The 20,963-nt window shown below is 44.0% G+C and overlaps 1 protein-coding gene across 4 annotated transcripts in view; it reads left to right on the top strand.

The window, feature by feature from the left end:
- Window positions 1-20,963, top strand: part of WDR47 (WD repeat domain 47) — a 78,532-nt gene that overhangs the window by 28,659 nt on the left and 28,910 nt on the right. Inside the window, exons 4-7 of one of the 4 annotated variants that reach the window (XM_063624440.1) lie at window positions 5,186-5,270; window positions 8,279-9,081; window positions 15,409-15,532; window positions 17,725-17,903. In XM_063624440.1, the coding sequence (XP_063480510.1) occupies window positions 5,186-5,270; window positions 8,279-9,081; window positions 15,409-15,532; window positions 17,725-17,903 (1,191 nt within the window). Of the gene's footprint in view, window positions 1-5,185; window positions 5,292-8,278; window positions 9,082-15,405; window positions 15,533-17,724; window positions 17,904-20,963 lie in introns of all 4 variants that reach the window. The other 3 variants (XM_063624439.1, XM_063624438.1, XM_063624437.1) reach the window with 3 other exon arrangements.

The following is a 20,963-nucleotide window of genomic DNA, read 5'->3' as shown; positions in this document are numbered from 1 at the left end:
GCCCAGCTAATTTTTGTATTTTTAGAAATGGGGTTTCACCGTGTTGGCCAGGCTGGTCTTGAACTCCTGACCTCGTGATCCACCCACCTTGGCCTCCCAAAGTGCTGGGATTACAGGCTTGAGCCAATGCACCTGGCAAATTTCTCTTTTTTTAAGGATTGACTTCCCTCTAGTTGTGCCAGCTTTTCAAATGCATTCAAAATAGTCATTTTTTGAGGCCAGGCGTGGTGGCTGACGCCTGTAATCCCAGCACTTTGGGAGGCCGAGGCACGCGGATCACCTGAGGTCAGGAGTTGGAGACCAGCCTGGCCAACATGGCAAAATCCTGTCTCTACTGAAAATACGAAAAAAAATTGGCTGAGTGTGGTGGCACATGCCTGTAATCCCGGCTACTTGGGAGGCTGAGGCAGGAGAATCGCTGACTAGGCGACAGAGCAGGACTCTGTCTCAATCAATCAATCAATAAACAAATAAAATAGTCATTTTTTTGTATTTTATGTAAGATTTATTTATTTATTTTTTTAAATTTGGAGTACAATGGATATTTATTTAAAGAACATAGACTAAAACATGAACTGTGTGCTAGTCCAAGCATTGGCAAACTATAGCCCAAAACAAATCATGGTAAGTCCTGACTGCCAGCTGTCTTTGTAAATAAGGTTTTCTTGGAATAATGCTATGCCCATTCATTTACATATTGTCTAAAGCTGTTGCCATGCTCCAATAACAGAGTTGAATACTTGGAAAAGAGACCATCCAGCCTGAAGAGCCTAAAATATTTACTATTTGGCCCTTTACAGAAACACTTATATTATTAGGCCGGGCGTGGTGGCTCACGCTTGTAATCCCAGCACTTTGGGAGGCCGAGGCGGGCGGATCACGAGGTCAGGAGATCGAGACCACGGTGAAACCCCGTCTCTACTAAAAAAAAATACAAAAAATTAGCCGGGCGTGGTGGCGGGCGCCTGTAGTCCCAGCTACTCGGAGAGGCTGAGGCAGGAGAATGGCGTGAACCCGGGAGGCGGAGCTTGCAGTGAGCCGAGATTGCGCCACTGCACTCCAGCCTGGGCGACAGAGCAAGAGTCCGTCTCAAAAAAAAAAAAAAAAAAAAAAAAACCACTTATATTAGGCAATTTTATTATTTTTTTATTTTTATTTTTTTAGTTAGGCTTTCCATTTATTTTTGCATCATTTTAGCTATTTATGCCTAGAAAAGTATCCTTTTTTTTAAAATTTTTTTTTTTTTTTTTTTTTTTTTTTTTTGAGACGGAGTCTTGCTCTATCACCCAGGCTGGAGTGCAGTGGCCCGATCTCGGCTCACTGCAAGCTCTGCCTCCCGGGTTCACGCCATTCTCCTGCCTCAGCCTCTCCGAGTAGCTGGGACTACAGGCGCCCGCCACCACGCCCGGCTAATTTTTTTGTATTTTTAGTAGAGACGGGGTTTCACTGTGGTCTCGATCTCCTGACCTCGTGATCCACCCGCCTCGGCCTCCCAAAGTGCTGGGATTACAAGCGTGAGCCACCGCGCCTGGCTTAAATTTTTTTTCCGCACACAAAACAATAAACATTTTCTAAAAGTACATACAAACAAAAAGATGCATATCAAACATATTAGGAAGGTTGCCCATGGGAAGATGGGGAATAGAAATGGGGGGTGGGAATTAAAGAAAATAAATGAGAGAGGGACTTTGTATGGATCAATGATAATAACTCAATCCTCTATTTGACAAAGAAGAAGGAGAAGGAAGAGGAAGAAAAAGACAGTGGGATAAAGGATCAGAAAGGGAGGAAAATAGAAAAAATAAGAGTACGACTCCAGGGTAGACCTGTTTTGTTGTCGCTTGGTTGGTTGGTTGGTTTGTCAGTTGTATTTTTCATATGTTTCGCCATGTTGGCCAGGCTGGTCTCGAACTCCTAGCCTCAAGAGATCAACTCGCCTCGGCCTCCCAGAGTACTGGGACTACAGGCGTGAGCCACCATGTCCAGCCCCCACATTGCTTCTGGCCTCTGTGGTAGACCTCCCAGAGGAGGCGGCCAGGCAGAGGCGCTCCCCACATCCCAGACGGGACGGCCAGGCAGAGGTGCTCCTCACTTCCCAGACGCGGCGGCCGGACAGAGACGCTCCTCACTTCCTAGACGGGGTGGCGGCCGGGCAGAGGTGCTCCTCACATCCCAGACGATGGGTGGCCGGGCAGAGGCGCTCCTCACTTCCCAGACGGGGCAGCCGGGCAGAGGCGCTCCTCACTTCCCAGACGGGGCGGCCGGGCAGAGGCGCTCCTCACATCCCAGAAGGGGCGGCCGGGCAGAGGCGTTCCTCACTTCCCAGACAGGGTGGCCGCGCAGAGGCGCTCCTCACTTCCCAGACGGGGCGGCCGGGCAGAGGCGCTCCTCACTTCCCAGACGGGGCGGCCGGGCAGAGACGCTCCTCACATCCCAGACGGGGCGGCCGCGCAGAGGCGCTCCTCACTTCCCAGACGGGGCGGCCGCGCAGAGGCGCTCCTCACTTCCCAGACGGGGCGGCCGGGCAGAGGCGCTCCTCACTTCCCAGACGGGGCGGCCGCGCAGAGGCGCTCCTCAATTCCCAGATGGGGGGGCCGGGAAGAGGTGCTCCTCACTTCTTCCCCGACGGGGCGGCCAGGCAGAGGCGCTCCTCACTTCCCAGATGGGGCGGCCAGGCAGAGGCGCTCCTCACTTCCCAGACGGGGCAGATCGCAGAGGCGCTCCTCATTTCCCAGACGGGGCGGCCGGGCAGAAGCGCTCCTCACTTCTTCCCAGACGGGGCAGCCGGGCAGAGATGCTCCTCACTTCCTAGTTTGGGTGGCGGCCGGGCAGAGGGGCTCCTCATTTCCCGGATGGGGCGGCCGGGCAGAGGCGCTCCTTACATCCCAGACGATGGGTGGCCGGGCAGAGGCGCTCCTCACTTCCCAGACGGGGCGGCCTGGCAGAGGCGCTCCTCACGTCCCAGACGATGGGTGGCCGGGCACAGGCGATCCTCACTTCCCAGACGATGGGTGGCCGGGCACAGGCGCTCCTAACTTCCCAGACGTGGCGGCCGGGCAGAGGCGCTCCTCACTTCCCAGACGGGGCGGCCGGGCAGAGGCCCTCCTCACTTCCCAGAAGGGGCGGCCGGGCAGAGGTGCTCCTCACTTCCCAGACGGGGTGGCGGCCGGGCAGAGTCGCTCCTCACATGCCAGACGATGGGCGGCCAGGCAGAGACATTCCTCACTTCCTAGACGGGGTGGCGGCTGGGCAGAGGCGCTCCTCACCTCCCAGACGGGGCGGCCGGGCAGAGGAGCTCCTCATAACCCAGACGATGGGCGGCCAGGCAGAGAGGCTCCCCACCTCCCAGACGGGGCGGCGGCCGGGCAGTGGATGCAATCCCAGTACCCTGGGAGGGCAAGGCAGGCGGCTGGGAGGCGGAGGCTGCGTCGAGCCAAGACCACGGCACCGCACTCCAGCCCGGGCAACACCGAGCACCAAGTGAGCGAGCGAGCCTCCGTCTGCAGTCCCAGCACCTCGAGAGGCCGAGGCGGGCAGACCATTCGAGGCCAGGAGCTGGAGACCAGCCTGGGCGACATGGCGAAACCACGCCTCCATTCAAAGGAGAAAAACCAGGGAGGGGTGGTGGCGCGTGCCGGCAATCGCAGGCAGCCCGCAGGTCATGGCAGGAGAATCACGGGAGCCTGCAGCAAGTCGAGTGTACTCCAGCCTGGGCCACAGAGGGAAGAAAAGAAAGAAGAAAAGAAGAAAGCAAGGAGGGAGGAAGGAAGGAAGGGAGGGAGGGAGGGAGGGAAGGGAAGGGAAAGAAGGAAGGTTGGTTTATTGTTATATGCAGAAAGGTTAGCCAGATACAAGTTACTCGATCATTATCAGAAGTTGATCCTCTTGTTATTTTTTGATTTGCTATCCAGACCATGCTGCTTGATATTTCTTTGCGTTTGTACATTCTTCACTTACCTGGAATATTAATCCCTTCACCATCTCCTGCCTTTACCTGGTACACTTCTGATTGTCTTCTGAGAGTCAGTTGTTATGTCTTTTTTTTGTTAACTTTCCACCTCTTTTGTACAATTGGTTTCATACTTCTTTGAGGCCTTGCTGAACTCTGTGAATATTTTATATAATTTATTAGGTGACCCTCTTTTTGAAGGCAGGGGTTTTGTTTTATTGGACACAATTTGCTACTACATCAGTGGCTGAAAGAATGACTGAAGGTTCATTATTTTTTTCTTTCCAGACTTAGAAACACTTTTTCTGTAAATTGCTTCAGGCAATAAAGCTTTTGATTCTTAGACAAGTTAGGTAGACTCTTTGCTATCCCTTCCCCTCACTGAAAAATTCTTGTTAAAAAGCTTTAAGTTGGGACCAGGTGCAGTGACTCATACTTGTAATCCAAGCACTTTGGGAGGCTGAGGCAGAATTGCTTGAAGTCAAGAATTTGAGATCAGTTTGAGCAACAAAGTGAGACCCAGTCTCTACAAAACAATTTTAAAAATTGGCTGGGTGCTGTGGCACACAGTTGTAGTCCTAGCTGCTTGGGAGGCTGAGGCAGGAGGATTGCTTGGGCCAAAGTTTGAGGCTGTAGTGAGCTGTGATCATGCCACTGTACTCCAGCCTGGGTGACAGAGCAGAAGACTCTGTCTCTAAAAAAAAAAAGAAAAACAAGAAAAAAAGCTTTAAGTCTGTAGTTACTTTGTAATGTTTTAGAAATGTTCATTTTCTCCTACCCTTTCAGCCCCATTTTTTATTAGACTTTTCTCATATTTAAAAAGAAAATATTTGATTTAATCTTTCTACAATGTATAGGTATATAAAAATGTAACATACCCCATAAATATATACTATTATTTGTCAATGAAAATTTTTTTAATAAAGAAAAAACAGGATGTAAGGTAAACAAAATATTTTGGATATAAGACTTTTGATTTAATATTAGGTAACATTTGATATCTTCCATAAAAATTGGATTTTTGTTTACAATTAATATTGGAAATAGAAATTCATTCTCTGAGTGTTAAATTGTGATTACTTGTGACTGAACTTTCTTCAGTTATGGCTTCAATGTGATAAGAAGCCTAGTAAATTATTTGAATAATTTTCCTGAAGCAAAAGTACTTACATAGTAACTTCTAAGTATATTTGACATCAGACATTGGAAAAATTAATGCTTCATTTTTTTCCACAGGTTTCGTTATATTATCCTGAAGCAGAAGTTTTTGGAAGCTTTATGTGTTAACAATGCGATGTCAGCAGAAGATGAGCCCCAGCATGTAAGATTTTTATTCCTGAAGGTTTGCGCCCTAGTCTTGTTTTCAGTCATAAGTATTTTAGTCACTGAAATGAAGGATTAGCATCACAAGTTTTCAAAGTTTGTTTTTTTTTTTTTTTTTTTTTTTTTGAGACGGAGTCTCGCTCTGTCACCCAGGCTGGAGTGCAGTGGCGCAATCTTGGCTCACTGCAAGCTCCGCCTCCCAGGTTCACGCCATTCTCCTGTGTCAGCCTCCCAAGTAGCTGGGGCTACAGGCGCCCGCCACCACGCCCGGCTAATTTTTTGTATTTTTTTTTTTTTTTTTTTTTTGAGACGGAGTCTTGCTCTTCCCCCAGGCTGGAGTGCAGTGGCACGATCTTGGCTCACTGCAAGCTCCGCCTCCTGGGTTCACGCCATTCTCCTGCCTCAGCCTCCCGAGTAGCTGGGACTACAGGCGCCCGCCAACACGCCCGGCCAATTTTTTGTATTTTTAGTAGAGACGGGGTTTCACTGTGTTAGCCAGGATGGTCTTGATCTCCTGACCTTGTGATCCGCCCGCCTCGGCCTCCCAAAGTGCTGGGATTACAGGCTTGAGCCACCACGCCCGGCCATTTTTTGTATTTTTAGTAGAGACGTGGTTTCACGGTTTTAGCCAGGATGGTTTCGATCTCCTGACCTCGTGATCCGCCCGCCTTGGCCTCCCAAAGTGCTGGGATTACAGGCGTGAGCCACTGCGCCTGGCGTTTTCAAAGTTTTTATGAGCTGGGATGGGGCACGATCTGGTGTTTTCCAGGTGTAGTATTTTCAATCTGTAGCACTTCTAAACTTGTTCCATGGTTTAAGCCAAGATATATAAATAGCTGGCTAGTTGAAGAGTGTGTGCATCTCTCTTGTTTAAGGTAAGTCAGCAATAGATAAAGTTTGACTTGATGACTCTTCATCATTTCTTCTTTTTTTTTAATCCCAGAAGTGGGTTGGTTATGTTTATTTCCTTTTTCTCTGTCTTGTCTGTATTTTCTTTGATCCAGAGATAGTTATTTTTGCTGAAATGTTTGTCTTCATGACTATTTAAATTTAATGAAATTAAATCATTTTGATTAGTAAAGTGACTTTTTTTTTTTTTTTTTCTGAGACAGTCTCGCTCTGTCACCCAGGCTGGAGTGCAGTGGCGCGATCTCTCCGGCTCCGCCTCCCGGGTTCACGCCATCCTCTCCGAGTAGCTGGGACTACAGGTGCCCACCACCACGCCCGGCTAATTTTTTGTATTTTTAGTAGAGACGGGGTTTCACCGTGTTAGCCAGGATGGTCTTGATCTCCTGACCTCGTGATCCGCCCGCCTCGGCCTCCCAAAGTGCTGGGATTACGAGCGTGAGCCACCGCGCCCAGCCAGTAAAGTGACTTTTAAAGATTCAGTGTTAATACTAAAACTGAGAAAACTTATATTAAGTTCTAGTAACTTAACTGAAGTAAAGTGTCTTAGTCCATTTGAGCTGTTATAACAAAATATCATAAACTAGGGGGCTGTTAAACAATAGAAGTTTATTTCTCACAGTTCTGGTAGCTGGAAAGTCCAAGATCAAGGTACCAGCAGATTCATTTCTGGTGAGGGCCTGTGCTCTGGTTCATGGATGGTGCCTTCTAGCTGTGTTTTCACCTGGTTAAAGAGGCTAGCTAGCTCTCTGGGGTCTCTTATATGGGCACTAATCTAATTCATGAGGGCTGAGCACTTATGACCTAGTCACCTCCCAAAGGCCTTACTTTTCTAATACCATTACCTTGTGGGGTTAGGATTTCAACATAGGAGTTTTAGGGAGGCACAAACATTCAGACTGTGGCAAAAACCAAAGGATTTTACAGTGGGGACTTTCAGATACAGAAATATTTGCCAGATAATGATGTTCAAAAGTGAAAAGAACACTGGAACATGAGTTAGGAGACCTATTTTTTATTCTGTCTTTGCCACAAATCAAGTGAATTACCTTGGTAAATGTGTACCCTGACTTTTCCCATATGTAAGATATGGAGGCTGGACTAGGTGAGTGCTGAAGTTCCTTACATCATTAAAAGCTTATGATTCAAAGACAATATTCACTATACAAATTATTAAAATTTGTCTCTCAGCTAGGCTTCCTTTTTGGTCTGTCTGGATTGTTTTGTAGTAAGTCAACTGTAGGCGTTCCCTTTCCGTTTTTTTTTTTTTTTTTTTTTTGAGACAGAGTCTCGCATTGTCGCCCAGGCTGGTAGTGCAGTGGTGTGATCTTGGCTCACTGCAACTTCTGCCTCCTGGGTTCAAGCAATTCTCCTGCCTCAGCCTCTCAAGTAGGTGGGATTACAGGCACCCGCCACTGTGCCTGGCTAATTTTTTGTATTTTTATTAGAGACGGGGTTTCACTATGTTGGCCAGGCTGGTCTCAAACTCCTGACCTCATGATCTGCCCACCTCGGCCTACCAAAGTGCTGGGATTACAGGTGTGAGCCACCGCGCTTGGCTCCCTTTTCTTGACTTTCTATCCCCACACAATTTTGCTGTAAGGTAAGTTTGGACTAACAGTATGGCTCTTTTGCCTTTTGGGTAAGCTGGAATAATAGCAAGGTTTATAAACAATTGAACATTGGCATGCTTCAATTTGAGCTGGGCACAGTGTGGCACACCTGTGGTCCCAGCTACTTTAGAGGCTGAGGATCACTTGAGCCCAGGAGTTCAAGGCTGTAGTAGTGCACTATATTTGTGTGTATGAATAACCCCTGCACTCCAGCGTGGGCAGCAGAGTGAAATCCTGTCTTAAGCCTGAATTATAATAGAACAGTGTTTTTATAGATAAAAGTTTAATGTACTAATTAACCAAATTTTTTATTATTTTTATTTTAGTTGTGAAAAGATTTTGTTCCTATCTTGAAAGCTGTTGCATATCCTACAAATTATATGAGTATTCTGTGGCAATATAATTTATTCTTTGTACTCTTGTCGTTTTCATATTTCACAGCATGTTTTTTATAGTGATTATTTGACCATTTATATTTTTCTTACAGCTGGAATTTACCATGCAAGAAGCTGTACAATGTTTACATGCTCTAGAAGAATACTGTCCTTCTAAAGATGACTATAGTAAGCTCTGTTTGCTTTTGACTTTGCCTCGTCTGACCAATCATGCCGAGTTTAAGGACTGGAATCCCAGCACTGCACGAGTTCACTGTTTTGAAGAGGCTTGTGTCATGGTTGCAGAATTCATCCCTGCTGATAGGAAGCTAAGCGAAGCTGGTTTTAAAGCTAGTAACAATCGTTTATTTCAGCTTGTAATGAAAGGCCTACTTTATGAATGCTGTGTAGAATTTTGTCAGAGTAAAGCAACTGGAGAAGAAATTACAGAAAGCGAAGTGCTTCTTGGCATCGACCTCTTATGTGGTAATGGTTGTGATGATTTGGATCTGAGTTTACTGTCATGGCTTCAGAATCTTCCATCTTCTGTCTTCTCTTGTGCTTTTGAACAGAAAATGCTTAATATTCATGTTGACAAACTTCTGAAACCTACAAAAGCTGCATATGCTGATCTTTTGACTCCTCTTATCAGCAAACTCTCTCCCTATCCATCATCCCCAATGAGAAGACCTCAATCAGCTGATGCCTATATGACCCGCTCTCTGAATCCTGCTTTAGATGGCCTCACCTGTGGACTAACCAGTCATGATAAGAGAATTTCAGACCTTGGAAATAAAACTTCTCCAATGTCACACTCCTTTGCTAACTTCCATTATCCAGGGGTACAAAACCTCAGTAGAAGTCTCATGCTTGAGAATACAGAATGTCACAGTATTTATGAAGAATCCCCTGAGCGGTAAGCATTTGGTTATACAAACTAGGAAATCTTAGGCTGGGTGTGGTGGCTTGTGCCTGTAATCCCAGCACTTTGGGAGGCCAAGGTGGGCGGATCACAAGGTCAGGAGATCGAGACCATCCTGGCTAACACGGTGAAACCCTGTCTCTACTAAAAGTACAAAAAATTAGCTGGGCGTGGTGGGGCGCCTCTAGTCCCAGCTATTCAGGAGGCTGAGGCAGGAGAATGGTGTGAACCCGGGAAGGGGAGCTTGTAGTGAGCTGAGATCACGCCACCGCACTCTGGCCTGGGCCACACAGTGAGACTGTGTCTCAAAAAAAAAAAAAAAAAAATTAGGAAATCTTCAGACGTTTGAGATAATCTAATTATAGTGTGTATATGTTTTCTTTTCTTTGAGACAGGGTCTGGCTCTGTCACCCAGGCTGGAGTGCAGTGGCACAATCTCCCAGGTTAAAATCAGCCTGCGGAGTAGCTGGGACTACTGGCACACACCACCATACTCAGCCAATTTTTTTATATTTGATAGAGACGGGGTTTCTCAGTGTTGCCCAGGTCTCAAACTCCTAGACTCAAGCGAAGCAGTCATCCCATCTTGGCCTCCCAAAGTTCTGGGATTACAGGTGTGAACCACCATGCCCAGGAGTGTGTATGTTTTCTTAATGTTCAGGTCCTTTTAGTTGAAAGTCCTTAATACTTTAGTAAGGGTTTAAAATTTTTGATAATTAAAATTATATGAGAAAAATCTTTATTTTATTTATTTATTTATTTATTTTGAGACAGAATCTCGCTCTGTCGCCCATGCTGGAATGCAGTGGCACAATCTCCGCTCACTGCAAGCTCTGCCTCCTGGGTTCACGCCATTCTCCTGCCTCAGCCTCCCGAGTAGCTGGGACTACAGGCGCCCGCCACCGCGCCCGGCTAATTTTTTGTATTTTTAGTAGAGACGGGGTTTCACCGTGCTAGCCAGGATGGTCTCGATCTCCTGACCTCGTGATCCACCCGCCTCGGCCTCCCAAAGTGCTGAGATTACAGGCATGAGCCACTGCGCCCAGCCAAAAAATCTTTGTTTTTATATCTTATTCTTTTGCTGGTTATAGATGTAATACATGTGCTGTGAAGAAAATTTGGAAAATATAGAAGAGTAATAGTATGAGAATTAAAATCCCACACAATCTCATACTTAGATGGACCAGTCTTTTTTTCTATGAGTATGTTTTTTTTTTTTTTTTTGAGATGGAGTTTTGCTTTTGTCACTCAGGCTGGAGTGCGGTGGCATGGTCTCGGCTCACTGCAACCTCTGTCTCCCAGGTTCAAGCGATTCGCCTGCCTCAGCCTCCTGAGTAGCTGGGATTACAGGCACCTGCCACCACGCCCAACTTATTTTTGTATTTTTAGTAGAGATGAGGTTTTACCATGTTGGCCAGGCTGGTCATGAACTCCTGATCTCAGCTGATCCACCCGCCTCACCCTCCCAAAGTGCTAGGATTACAGGCGTGAGCCATTGCGCCCGGCTATATGAATACACTTTTGAAAACTGGGAATGTATTACATGGATTTTCATGTAATCTGCTTTTTCCACTTGAAAGACCATGACTATTTTCCATATTCTTAAACATTTCTTGATATCAACGATTAATCATAAGTACGCAGTATTTCATTGTATGACTATATCACAAATTTAACTCCTTATTTTAGGATACCAGGTTGTTTTTACTTTTTTTCTCCTGTACATAGTAGTGTAGTGAACAACTAGAACTTAAAACTCTAATTATTTCCACTTACTTTACTTTAGTGATTCTTATACATATGAAGGAAATAAGTGTTAAAGCCACCATTCAGTTTTTCCTTCAAACCTGCCATGAAGTAATAAACTCCTGATCAACAGTTATTTATTTCAGGGTTAGGAAACTTTCTGCCTCATTTTTCCAGGAAACCCATGAGGATGTATGGATGGTTTTCTGTAACTTAGGGTTGACGAAATGAAATATTAGTGTTGACTTCAATAAATTTATTTCATGAAAGAGATAAAAATGAAACCTTTTCACGTTACATAGGATAGTTGGAGCCATTCTTTGCAGAGGAAGGAGCAGTGGGCTCAGAATTTCTGTTTCTAATTACAGCAAGTGAGCTGGGTGCGGTGGCTCAGGCCTGTAATCCTAGCACTTTGGGAGGCCGAGGTGGGTGGATCACTTGAGGTCAGGAGTTCAAGACTAGCCTGTCCAACATGGTGAAACCCCGTCTCTATTAAAAATACAAAAATTAGTTGGGCGTGGTGGCACATGCCTGTAGTCCCAGCTACTCAGGAGGCTGACACAGGAGAATCGCTTGAACTTGGGAAGTGGAGGTTGCAGTGAGCCTAGATGGCACCACTGCACTCCAGCCTGGGCAACAGAGTGAGATTCCGTCTCAAAAAATAATAATAATTAGAGCAAGTGGAGATTCTTAGTTAAGGCATAAGAAATACAGGATGAGGCCGGGCGTGGTGGCTCAAGCCTGTAATCCCAGCACTTTGGGAAGCCGAGGTGGGTGGATCACCTGAGGTCAGAAGTTTGAGACCAGCCTGGCCAACATGGTGAAACCCCATCTCTACTAAAATACAAAAAAATTAGCTGGTGCATGCCTGTAATCCCAGCTACTTGGGAGGCCAAGGCAGGAGAATCACTTGAGCCCGGCAGGCGGAGGTTTTAGTGAGCAGAGATTGCACCATTGCACTCCAGCCTAGGCGACAGAGTAAGACTCCATCTCACTCCAAAAAAAAAGAAGTATAGGATAAATGTATAGGGAAGCCTTTTCTGTTAAGTTGCTCTGAGATTATATAAGAGAGGGTTGTGATATTTTCTTTCATGTTCTTTAGAGAGGAGAATCTAACTTGAATCAGTTAAGTGAGGGACTTCCTAAAGGGTAGGTTAACTTTTTTTTTCTTTTTTTTTTGAGACGGAGTCTCGCTCTGTTGCGCAGGTTAGAGTGCAGTGGCGCGATCTTGGCTCACTGCAACCTCTGCCTCCTGGGTTCAAGTGATTCTCCTGCCCCAGCCTCTCAAGTAGCTGGGATTACAGGCGCCTGCCACTGTGCCTGGCTAATTTTTGTATTTTTAATAGAGACGGGGTTTCACCATCTTGGCCAGGCTGGTCTCGAACTCCTGGCCTCGTGATCTGTCCACCTCGGCCTCCGAAAGTGCTGGGATTACAGGCATGAGCCACCGCACCCGGCCTGAACATAGTCTTTAAAGTCAGACATAGGTTTGAACAATAGCTTTGCCATTTACTGGCTGTGTGACCTTGGGAAAGTTATTTAATCTCTCTGAGCCTCAGTTATCTTCTCTATATAATAAAGCATTAACTTGCAAAATGAGATAAAGCTTCTAGTAAAGTGGCAAGCATGTGATTGGTACTCAGTGAATATAAATTTCTTCCCTTCAGAGCTCATGGCTTTGGTAAGGACAGTGTGTCAAAAAGGACTACCAATGAAATGCTGGGAGAGAGTTACTGTCCTATGGATAAAGTATAAAAATTTACTTTGGAACAAATGTACCTATTTTTAAATATATTTTAGATGTAATTTTAAAAATATTGGGACTGGTATGGTGACTCACACCTGTAATCCCAACACTTTAGGAGGCTGAGGTGGGAGGATTGCTTGAGGCTAGAGGTTTGAGACCAGCTTGGGCAATATAGTGAGACCCCGTCTCTATTTATTGTTTTTTTAAATATATATATATATATATATATATATATATAAGCTCAACTAGACCAATTATGCTAAGTATGCAACATGAAGAGTACTACTTGAAATACTTGAAGTCAGTATCTTTTTTTTTTTTTTAAGTGAGTATACATTTAAAATATATTTCAGGCTGGGCATGGTGGATCACTGGAACCCAGGAGTTCAGGACCATCCTGGACAACATGTTGAAAACTTGTCTCTACAGAAAAATACAAAAATATTAGCCAAGCATGGTGGCGTGTGCCTGTAGTCACAGCTACTTGGGAGGCTGAGGCGGGAGGATCAATTGAGCCCAGGAGGTTGAGGCTGCAGTGTGCCTTGATTGCACCACTGTACTCCAGCCTGGGTGACAGCAAGATATCCTATCTCAAAAAAAAATTTTTTTTCAGTGATTACTATGTGCTAACACCATGCTACAATATGATTGAACTACTATGGTGAACAAGAAGATAAAACATGAAAGAAAGGGAGTGTGTAATATTTTAAAAGCATATCTTTCCACTTGAACAGAGACACTTAAAATGGAGAAAAATCATTTGAAATATGTAAGCTTGAAATGCATGTATTTCAGGCATGGACTAGCACTGGAATTGGAGTCTGATGACCTGAGTTCAAGTTCAAGCTCTATTTTCTAGCTATGCAATCTTAGGAAAATCACTTGTTTTTTGAGTCTGTTACCTCTCTGTGAAATGGGTCTTATAACCTGTTTCACAGGTTATTGTGCAAGTTAAATGAGATAATGCATATGGAAGTTCTGTATACATTGCAAAATTAAATGAAATGTTACTTTTTGAAGGTTATTTTATTCTTTATACAGGTAATAGCTCTTACAAATTCTTCTTTGTGGACATAAAAGGGGACTTCTTGTGGCCATTAGTAATTCATAGCACAGTCTGGTAGCCAAAAAACTCCTCCTCAGTCTTTTTTTTTTTGAAATGGAGTCTAGCTCTTACTGCCCAGGCTGGACTGCAATGGCACGATCTCAGCTCACCGCAACCTCTGCCTCCCGGGTTCAAGTGATTCTCCTGCCTCAGCCTCTCGAGTGGCTGGGATTACAGGCATGCTCCACCATGCCGGCTAATTTTGTGTTTTTAGTAGAGACGGGGTTTTTCCATGTTGGTCAGGCTGGTCTCATACTCCCGACCTCAGGTGATCTGCCACCCTCGGCCTCCAAAAGTGCTGGGTTGCAGATGTGAGCCACTGTGCCCAGCCCAAAGAAAGTCTTCTAATAGAATCTCAAAAATTCTTAAAATTGTATAGAAACATATGGAGGAAATAATGTTTAGATAACAAAACTGTAAGTTTTTATTTTATAAAGATAATTTAGGCATTGTATTATCCAACCTATTATTTGTATTCATCAGCCTATTTTAAGCTGAGCCACAGAGAATATAAGTGACTGTCCCAAGGCCACACAACTGATTTTTTAATTTATTTTTATTTTTATTTTTTTGAGGTAGAGTCTCACTCTGTCACCGGGCTGGAGTGCAGTGGCGTGATCTCGGCTTGCTGCAACCTCTGCCTCCCTGGTTCAAGCGATTCTCTTGTCTTAGCCTCCCAAGTAGCTGGGACTACAGACGCGTACCATGCCCAGCTAATTTTTGTGTTTTTAGTAGAGACGGGTTTTCACCATGTTGGCCAGATGGTCTCGATCTCCTGACCTCGTGATCTGCCTGCCTTGGCCTCCTAAAGTGCTGGGATTACAGGCATAAGCCACTGTGCCCGGCCCACACAACTGATTTTAAATTGGAGTCCCTGCTGTCACTCTCCCTGCCTAATAACCCGGTACTCCTCCATTAAGACCTTCCTATTTTTTAAAACCCTTTTTGTGGTGTTTTTAAGAGAAGAAAGGAAAATAAAAAATCTATTTGTGTACAGTTTATAAACAGGCTAAGTATCCTTTTTTTATTTTTTGAGACAAGGTCTCACTCTGTCACCCAGGCTGGAGTGCAGTGGCGTGATCTTGGCTCACTGTAACCTCTACCTCCCGGGATCAGGTGATCCTCCCACTTCAGCCTCCCGAGTAGCTGGGACCACAGGTGCCCCACCACACCCAAGTAATTTTTTTTTTTTTTTTAAGAGACTGGGCTTCGCCATGTTACCCAGGTTGGTCTCGAACTTCTGAGCTCAAGTGAGCTGCCTGCCTTGGCCTCCCAAAGTGCTGGGATTACAGGTGTGAGCCACCGTGCCTGGCCTATTCATTTTTTAAAATTCAAATTTCTTGGCTGGGCGTGGTGGCTCATGCCTGTAATTCCAGCACTTTGGGAGGCTGGGGAGTGTGGATCGCTTGAGGTCAGGAGTTTGAGACCAGCATGGCTAACATGGTGAAACTCCGTCTCTACTAAAAATACAAAAAATTAGGCGGGTGTGGTGGCAGGCACTTGTAATCCCAACTACTCTGGAGGCTGAGGCAGGAGAATTGCTTGAACCTGGGAGGTGGAGGTTGCAGTGAGCAGAGATTGCGTCACTACACCCCAGTTGGGGCTACAGAGAGAGACTCCATCTCAAAAATAATAATAATAAAATAAAATTTCTCTAACTAAAATATATTTTCCTTTACTCCCGCCTCTGCCTTTTTGTTTTTTTGCACGTTTCTGGAAGAAGTGATACACCTGTTGATGCACAGAGGCCTATCGGCAGTGAAATCTTGGGCCAGAGTTCAGTTTCAGAAAAAGAGCCTGCAAATGGAGCACAGAATCCAGGACCAGCTAAACAAGAAAAAAATGAGGTAATATTTACTAAACCTAGTGTTTTTCAGAGTTATTCTCTTTGTAAGAAGTAATAGAATTTACTTAGAGTGTAAAAAAGAATTTTCTGATATTTGGGAGTAGGAAATAATATACATAGATTTTCTTATTATTAGCTTATTTTCTCTCCTTTCTTCAACGAATATGTGGCATATTTAGTTGCCATTGTGTATTCTGGAGCAATTTTAACAGGTGAATTGACTAACAATCTAAAATATTACAGGTGACATTGCATGTTTTACGTGCTTTCTGACTCAAGTAATTGAGCTTACATGAAACATGGCTAGTTTACGTTTGTTTTTTTTTTTTGAGACGGAGTCTTGCTCTGTCGCCCAGGCTGGATCTCGGCTCACTGCAAGCTCTGCTTCCCGGGTTTGCGCCATTCTCCTGCCTCAGCCTCCCGAGTTGCTGAGACCACAGGCGCCCGCCACCACACCTGGCTAATTTTTTTGTATTTTTAGTAGAGACGGGGTTTCACCATGTTAGCCAGGATGGTCTCGATCTCCTGACCTCGTGATCCGCCCACCTCGGCCTCCCAAAGTGCTGGGATTACCGGCTTGAGCCACCGCGCCTGGCCGGCTAGTTTACATGTTTAAGATATATGGCCTATATTTTACTAATTAGATTTAAGAATAATAAATTAGACATTTTAAATATAGAATAAAACTTTTATCCAAATCCAGGGTTCTAGATTATTTTTCTTTGGTGTTTTTGTGAGGAAATTGTATTGTGAAATAGGGTATAAGTTTTATATAGGCTGGATATGGTGGCTCATGCCTGTAGTCCTAGCGCTTTGGGAAGCCGAGACAGGTGGATCACCTGAGCTCAGGAGTTCAAGACCAGCCTAGGCAACATGGTGAAACCCCATCTCTACTAAAAATACAAAAAATTAGCCAGGTGTGGTGTCACAGCTACCTGTAGTCCCAGCTACTCGGGAGGCTGAGGCAGGAGAATCGCTTGGACCTGGGAGGCGGAGGTTGCAGTGAGCCAACGTAGTACCACTGTACCCCAGCCTGGGCAACAGTGAGACTCTGTCTCAAACAAACAAACAAACAAACAAACAAACAGGTTTATACAGCATGCCACTCTGAAGGGGCTAAGTGGTTTTAATAAGTTGAATATGTTTTTTGTTTTCAAATAAATATTCAGAATCTATTTCTTTATAGCAATGCAAGAAAAAAATTAAAATTAAAAAAAGAATGAAGTAGAAAAATTACTATTAAAAGTACATGGATGTGCACCAAACAACAGAGCTTTAAAATATGATGCAAATATTGAGAGAGCTGAAGGGAGAAATAGTTTTGCAATAATAGTTGGAGACTTCAATACCCTACTTACAATAATGGATGAAACATTCAAGTAGAAGATCGGTAAGGATATAGAGGACTTGAACAATACTGTAAACCAACTAGACCTGGCAGACATATATAAAACAACTCCACTCAACAACAGCAGAATACATACCCTTCTCAAGTGTACATGGAACATTTTTTAGTACTATATGTTAGGGCTATTGGGAATTGTGCTGCGATAAACATATAGTTGCAGGTGTCTTTTTGATGTGATGACTTATTTCCCTTTGGGTGGATACTCAGTGGGATTGCTGGATTGAATGGTAGATCTACTTTTAGTTCTTTGAGAAATCACCATACTGTTTTTTTCCATAGAGACTGTACTAATTTATATTCCCTCCAGCAGTGTGTAAACATTCCCTTTTTACCCCATCCATTCCAACATCTATTGTTTTTTAGTGATGGCCATTCTGGCTGGGGTAAGTTGATATCTCATTATGTTTATTAAATATTAATGCAGTCCCTCAGTATGGATATTTTTAAAGAAATGCCAGATTTGTATTAGTCTTTATCTACATTCATTTTCTCTGATCATGGCCCCCATGTAACCATTATAATTTGCATTTTTATTTTGGGTTAGTCAGGGAACCAAGGCAACCATTCATTTCGGTCAGTCTATTTCCATGGAATAAAGCAAATTAACTGATCCACTTGAGTATTAAGACTCATACTGTTTTTCAAAGAGCAATAGATTAAGTATTTTGTGATTGTTAAATATAGCTAATTGTATATTTTATTCAGCATTTATAAAAGGTACTGTTGAGTGAAGACATTCTGTCATAGTTTGCTCAAATATATATATTTTTTCTAATGTTTTTAAGCTTCGAGATTCAACAGAACAATTTCAAGAATATTATAGACAAAGATTACGCTATCAACAGCATTTAGAACAGAAGGAGCAACAGCGGCAGATATACCAACAGATGTTGCTTGAAGGAGGCGTGAATCAGGAGGATGGTCCTGATCAGCAGCAGAATCTTACCGAACAGTTCCTTAATAGGTTGGTCTTCTAGTCACTTTTTAAAATATGGAGTTATTTAAAAGCTATTTAAAACATGCAATAACTGCTACTTTCTATGTATAGTTTGACATTTTAAGGCTTTTTAAGCATTTCAAGTAATGTGGAGTTACATATTGCTTTCTAGTCACAGCATTCTGAGGGCTCATCTAGTTTTGTCCTTATTCCCTAAGCAACTAGAGCAGAAGAGTGCAGAGGTTCAGTGCACTGAACAGCCAACAGCCAGGTGGATCCAGCTGTCCCAGGGTAACTGAAGATCTAGGGGAAGTTATTCTAGTTCTTTTTATCTCTTTATCTGCTGCTTTTTTTTTTTTTTTTTTTTTTTTTTTTTTTGAGGCAAGGCTCTCACTCTGTCGCCCAGTCTGGAGTATCTTAGCTCACTGCAGCTTCAACTTCCTGGGCTCAAGTGATCCTCCTGCCTCAGCCTCCTGAGTAGCTGGCACTACAGCACATACCACCACACCCAGCTAATTTTTGTATTTTTTTGTAGAGTTGGGGTTTTGCCTTGTTGCCCAGGCTGGTCTCAAACTCCTGGCCTCAAGTGATCCATCCACCTTGACCTCCCAAAGTGCAGGGATTACAGGCATGAGCCATTGTGCTGGCCCTTACCTACTTCTTATTTCTTGTAACCTTCTTACGAGGTTACCGTGAGGAAAAATAGAGTTAATCTGTGTAAAGTGCTTAGAACAGTACCTGGCACACTGTAAACACTATGTTGTTAGCTGCTATTTTTATTGTTACTAAAGTGCTTAAACCTACAGATTTTTTTTGATTTGATATATTAAAATGATTCTTATAATTTCTGCCAAAACAATATGAACTACATTTATTGTTTTCAATTATAGGAGAAATATATACACACACATATGTGTGCTTTTATTTTTTATTATTTTATTTAATTAATTAATTTATTGATTTATTCATTCTTGGGATGGAGTTTTACTCTGTCGCCCAGGTTGGAGTACAGTGGCGCGATCTTGGCTCACTGCAACCTCCGCCTCCTGAGTTCAAGCAATTCTCCTGCCTCAGCTTCCCGAGTAGCTGGGATTACAGGCGCGTGCCACCACACATGGCTAATTTTGTATTTTTTTAGTAGAGATGGGGTTTCATTGTGTTGGCCAGGCTGGTCTGGAACTCCTGGGCTCAAGAGATCTGCCCACTCCCAAAGTGCTGGGATTACAAGCGTGAGCCACCACACCCGGTCTTATGTGTGTGTGTGTTTAGAATTCAATAAAATAATATATATTTAAATAAGCAGTGGTTGTGGGAAGATTAAGTGAATTAATATATGCAAATGTGCTTACGACAGTTCTGGCACATAGGAAGTATCCTATGAATGTTGGCTATTGTCATGATTACAATTAGGTAACTGTAATGGTGACTGTTAGCTCTTCACTTGATTCAACAATATTGGAAGTAATCTGCTTGACAACTCTGAGTGCTGTGTAAGTCAGTGAGCCTGAAATTGATCCTGTCTTCAAACCTTCACAAAGGGAGTGGATTTTTTTGTTTTGTTTTTTGTTTGTTCTTTTTTGAGATGGAGTCTCACTCTGTCGCCCAGGCTGAAGTGCAGTAGCTCGATCTGATCACAGCTCGCTGCAGCCTGTACTACCCCGGCTGAAGGGATTCTCCCATCTCAACCTCCCAAAGTGCTGGGATTACAGGTGTGAGCCACCACACCTGGCCTTTTTTTTTTTTTGAGACAGAGTCTAACTCTGTCGCCCAGGCTGAAGTGCAGTGGTGCGATCTTGGCTCACTGCAACCTCCACCGCCCAGGTTCAAGCGATTCTCCTGCCTCAGCTCCCTGAGTAGCTGGGATTACAGGTACGCACCACCATGCCTGGCTAATTTTTGTATTTTTGGTGGAGGCGGGATTTCACCATGTTGGTCAGGCTGGTCTCGATCTCTTGACCTGGTGATCCGCCCACCTCAGCCTGCCAAAGTGCTGGGATTACAGGTGTAAGCCACTGCACCTGCCCTTTTTGTTTTTTAAATGGAGATCGAGTCTTGCTCTGTCATCCTAGGCTAGAGTGCAGTGGTGTGATCATAGCTCACTGTAACCTTGAACTCCTGGGCTCAAGTAGTCCTCCTGCCTCAGCCTCCCAAAGCTCTGAGATTACAGGCATGAGTCATCGTAGCCGGCTCACACAAGGATTGTTTAAACTGGTGGTCTCAAGAGTCTGAATAGGCCTCTGAACATCCAGTTTGGGTATCATTTTCTTATCACCTCTGTTCAAGTCAGTGGCCTGTCAGAATTATTCTTATTTGATGAATTGCCATTTCTGGTTTTTGGATGTTTTCTTCATAGCCATAAAAGTCATGGATGTAATTTGAATTTCTGACCAACTTATTTTGCAGTGAGAGCAGATATCTAGCAGTGAGAAGATGCAATGGCAAAGTTCTGTGACCCTCCTTCCCAATAGTAGTTAGTGATGTACGTCCTCAGAAAAAAAGCTAAACTATTTGGGAAGGTTCATCTTTCCTTTAAAGACAATCATAAATATAATTTAAATTCTTTTTTTTTTTTTTAATTTGAGAGAGGGTCTCGCTCTGTTGCTGAGTCTGGAGTACAGCAGTGTGGTCATGGCTCACTGTAGCCTCGACCTTCCGCCTCTGGGGCTAAAGTGATCCTCCAGCCACCACAGGCAGCTAATTTTTATATTTTTTATAGAGGTGAAGTTTCACCATTGTTGCCCAGACTGATCTTGAACTCCTGAGCTCAGGCAATCCTTCTGCCTCGACCTCCTAAAGTGCTGGGAATACAAGCGAGAACCACCATGCCTGGCCTAGAATTTAAATTCTGTCTTGTAATTTAGGTTTGTTTAGAGTATATTTATTGTTTTGTTTTTGTTTTTGACAGGGAGCTACCATGCCTGGCCCATCCTAAATTTTTATATATTAGTTTCCCATAAATTTTCTGTCATTCTCTTAATCTTTTCTTATCTATTCTGTTCTAACCCTTTAATACAATTATTTATTTATTTTTTTTGGGACAGAATCTTGCTTTTGTTTCCCAGGCTGGAGTGCAGTGGCACCATCTCC

Source organism: Symphalangus syndactylus, chromosome 12, assembly GCF_028878055.3.
Source record: "Symphalangus syndactylus isolate Jambi chromosome 12, NHGRI_mSymSyn1-v2.1_pri, whole genome shotgun sequence".
Classification (NCBI taxonomy): Eukaryota; Metazoa; Chordata; class Mammalia; order Primates; family Hylobatidae; genus Symphalangus; species Symphalangus syndactylus.
Note: the sequence above shows the minus strand (reverse complement) of the source record. Positions and strands in the feature narration are given on the sequence as shown.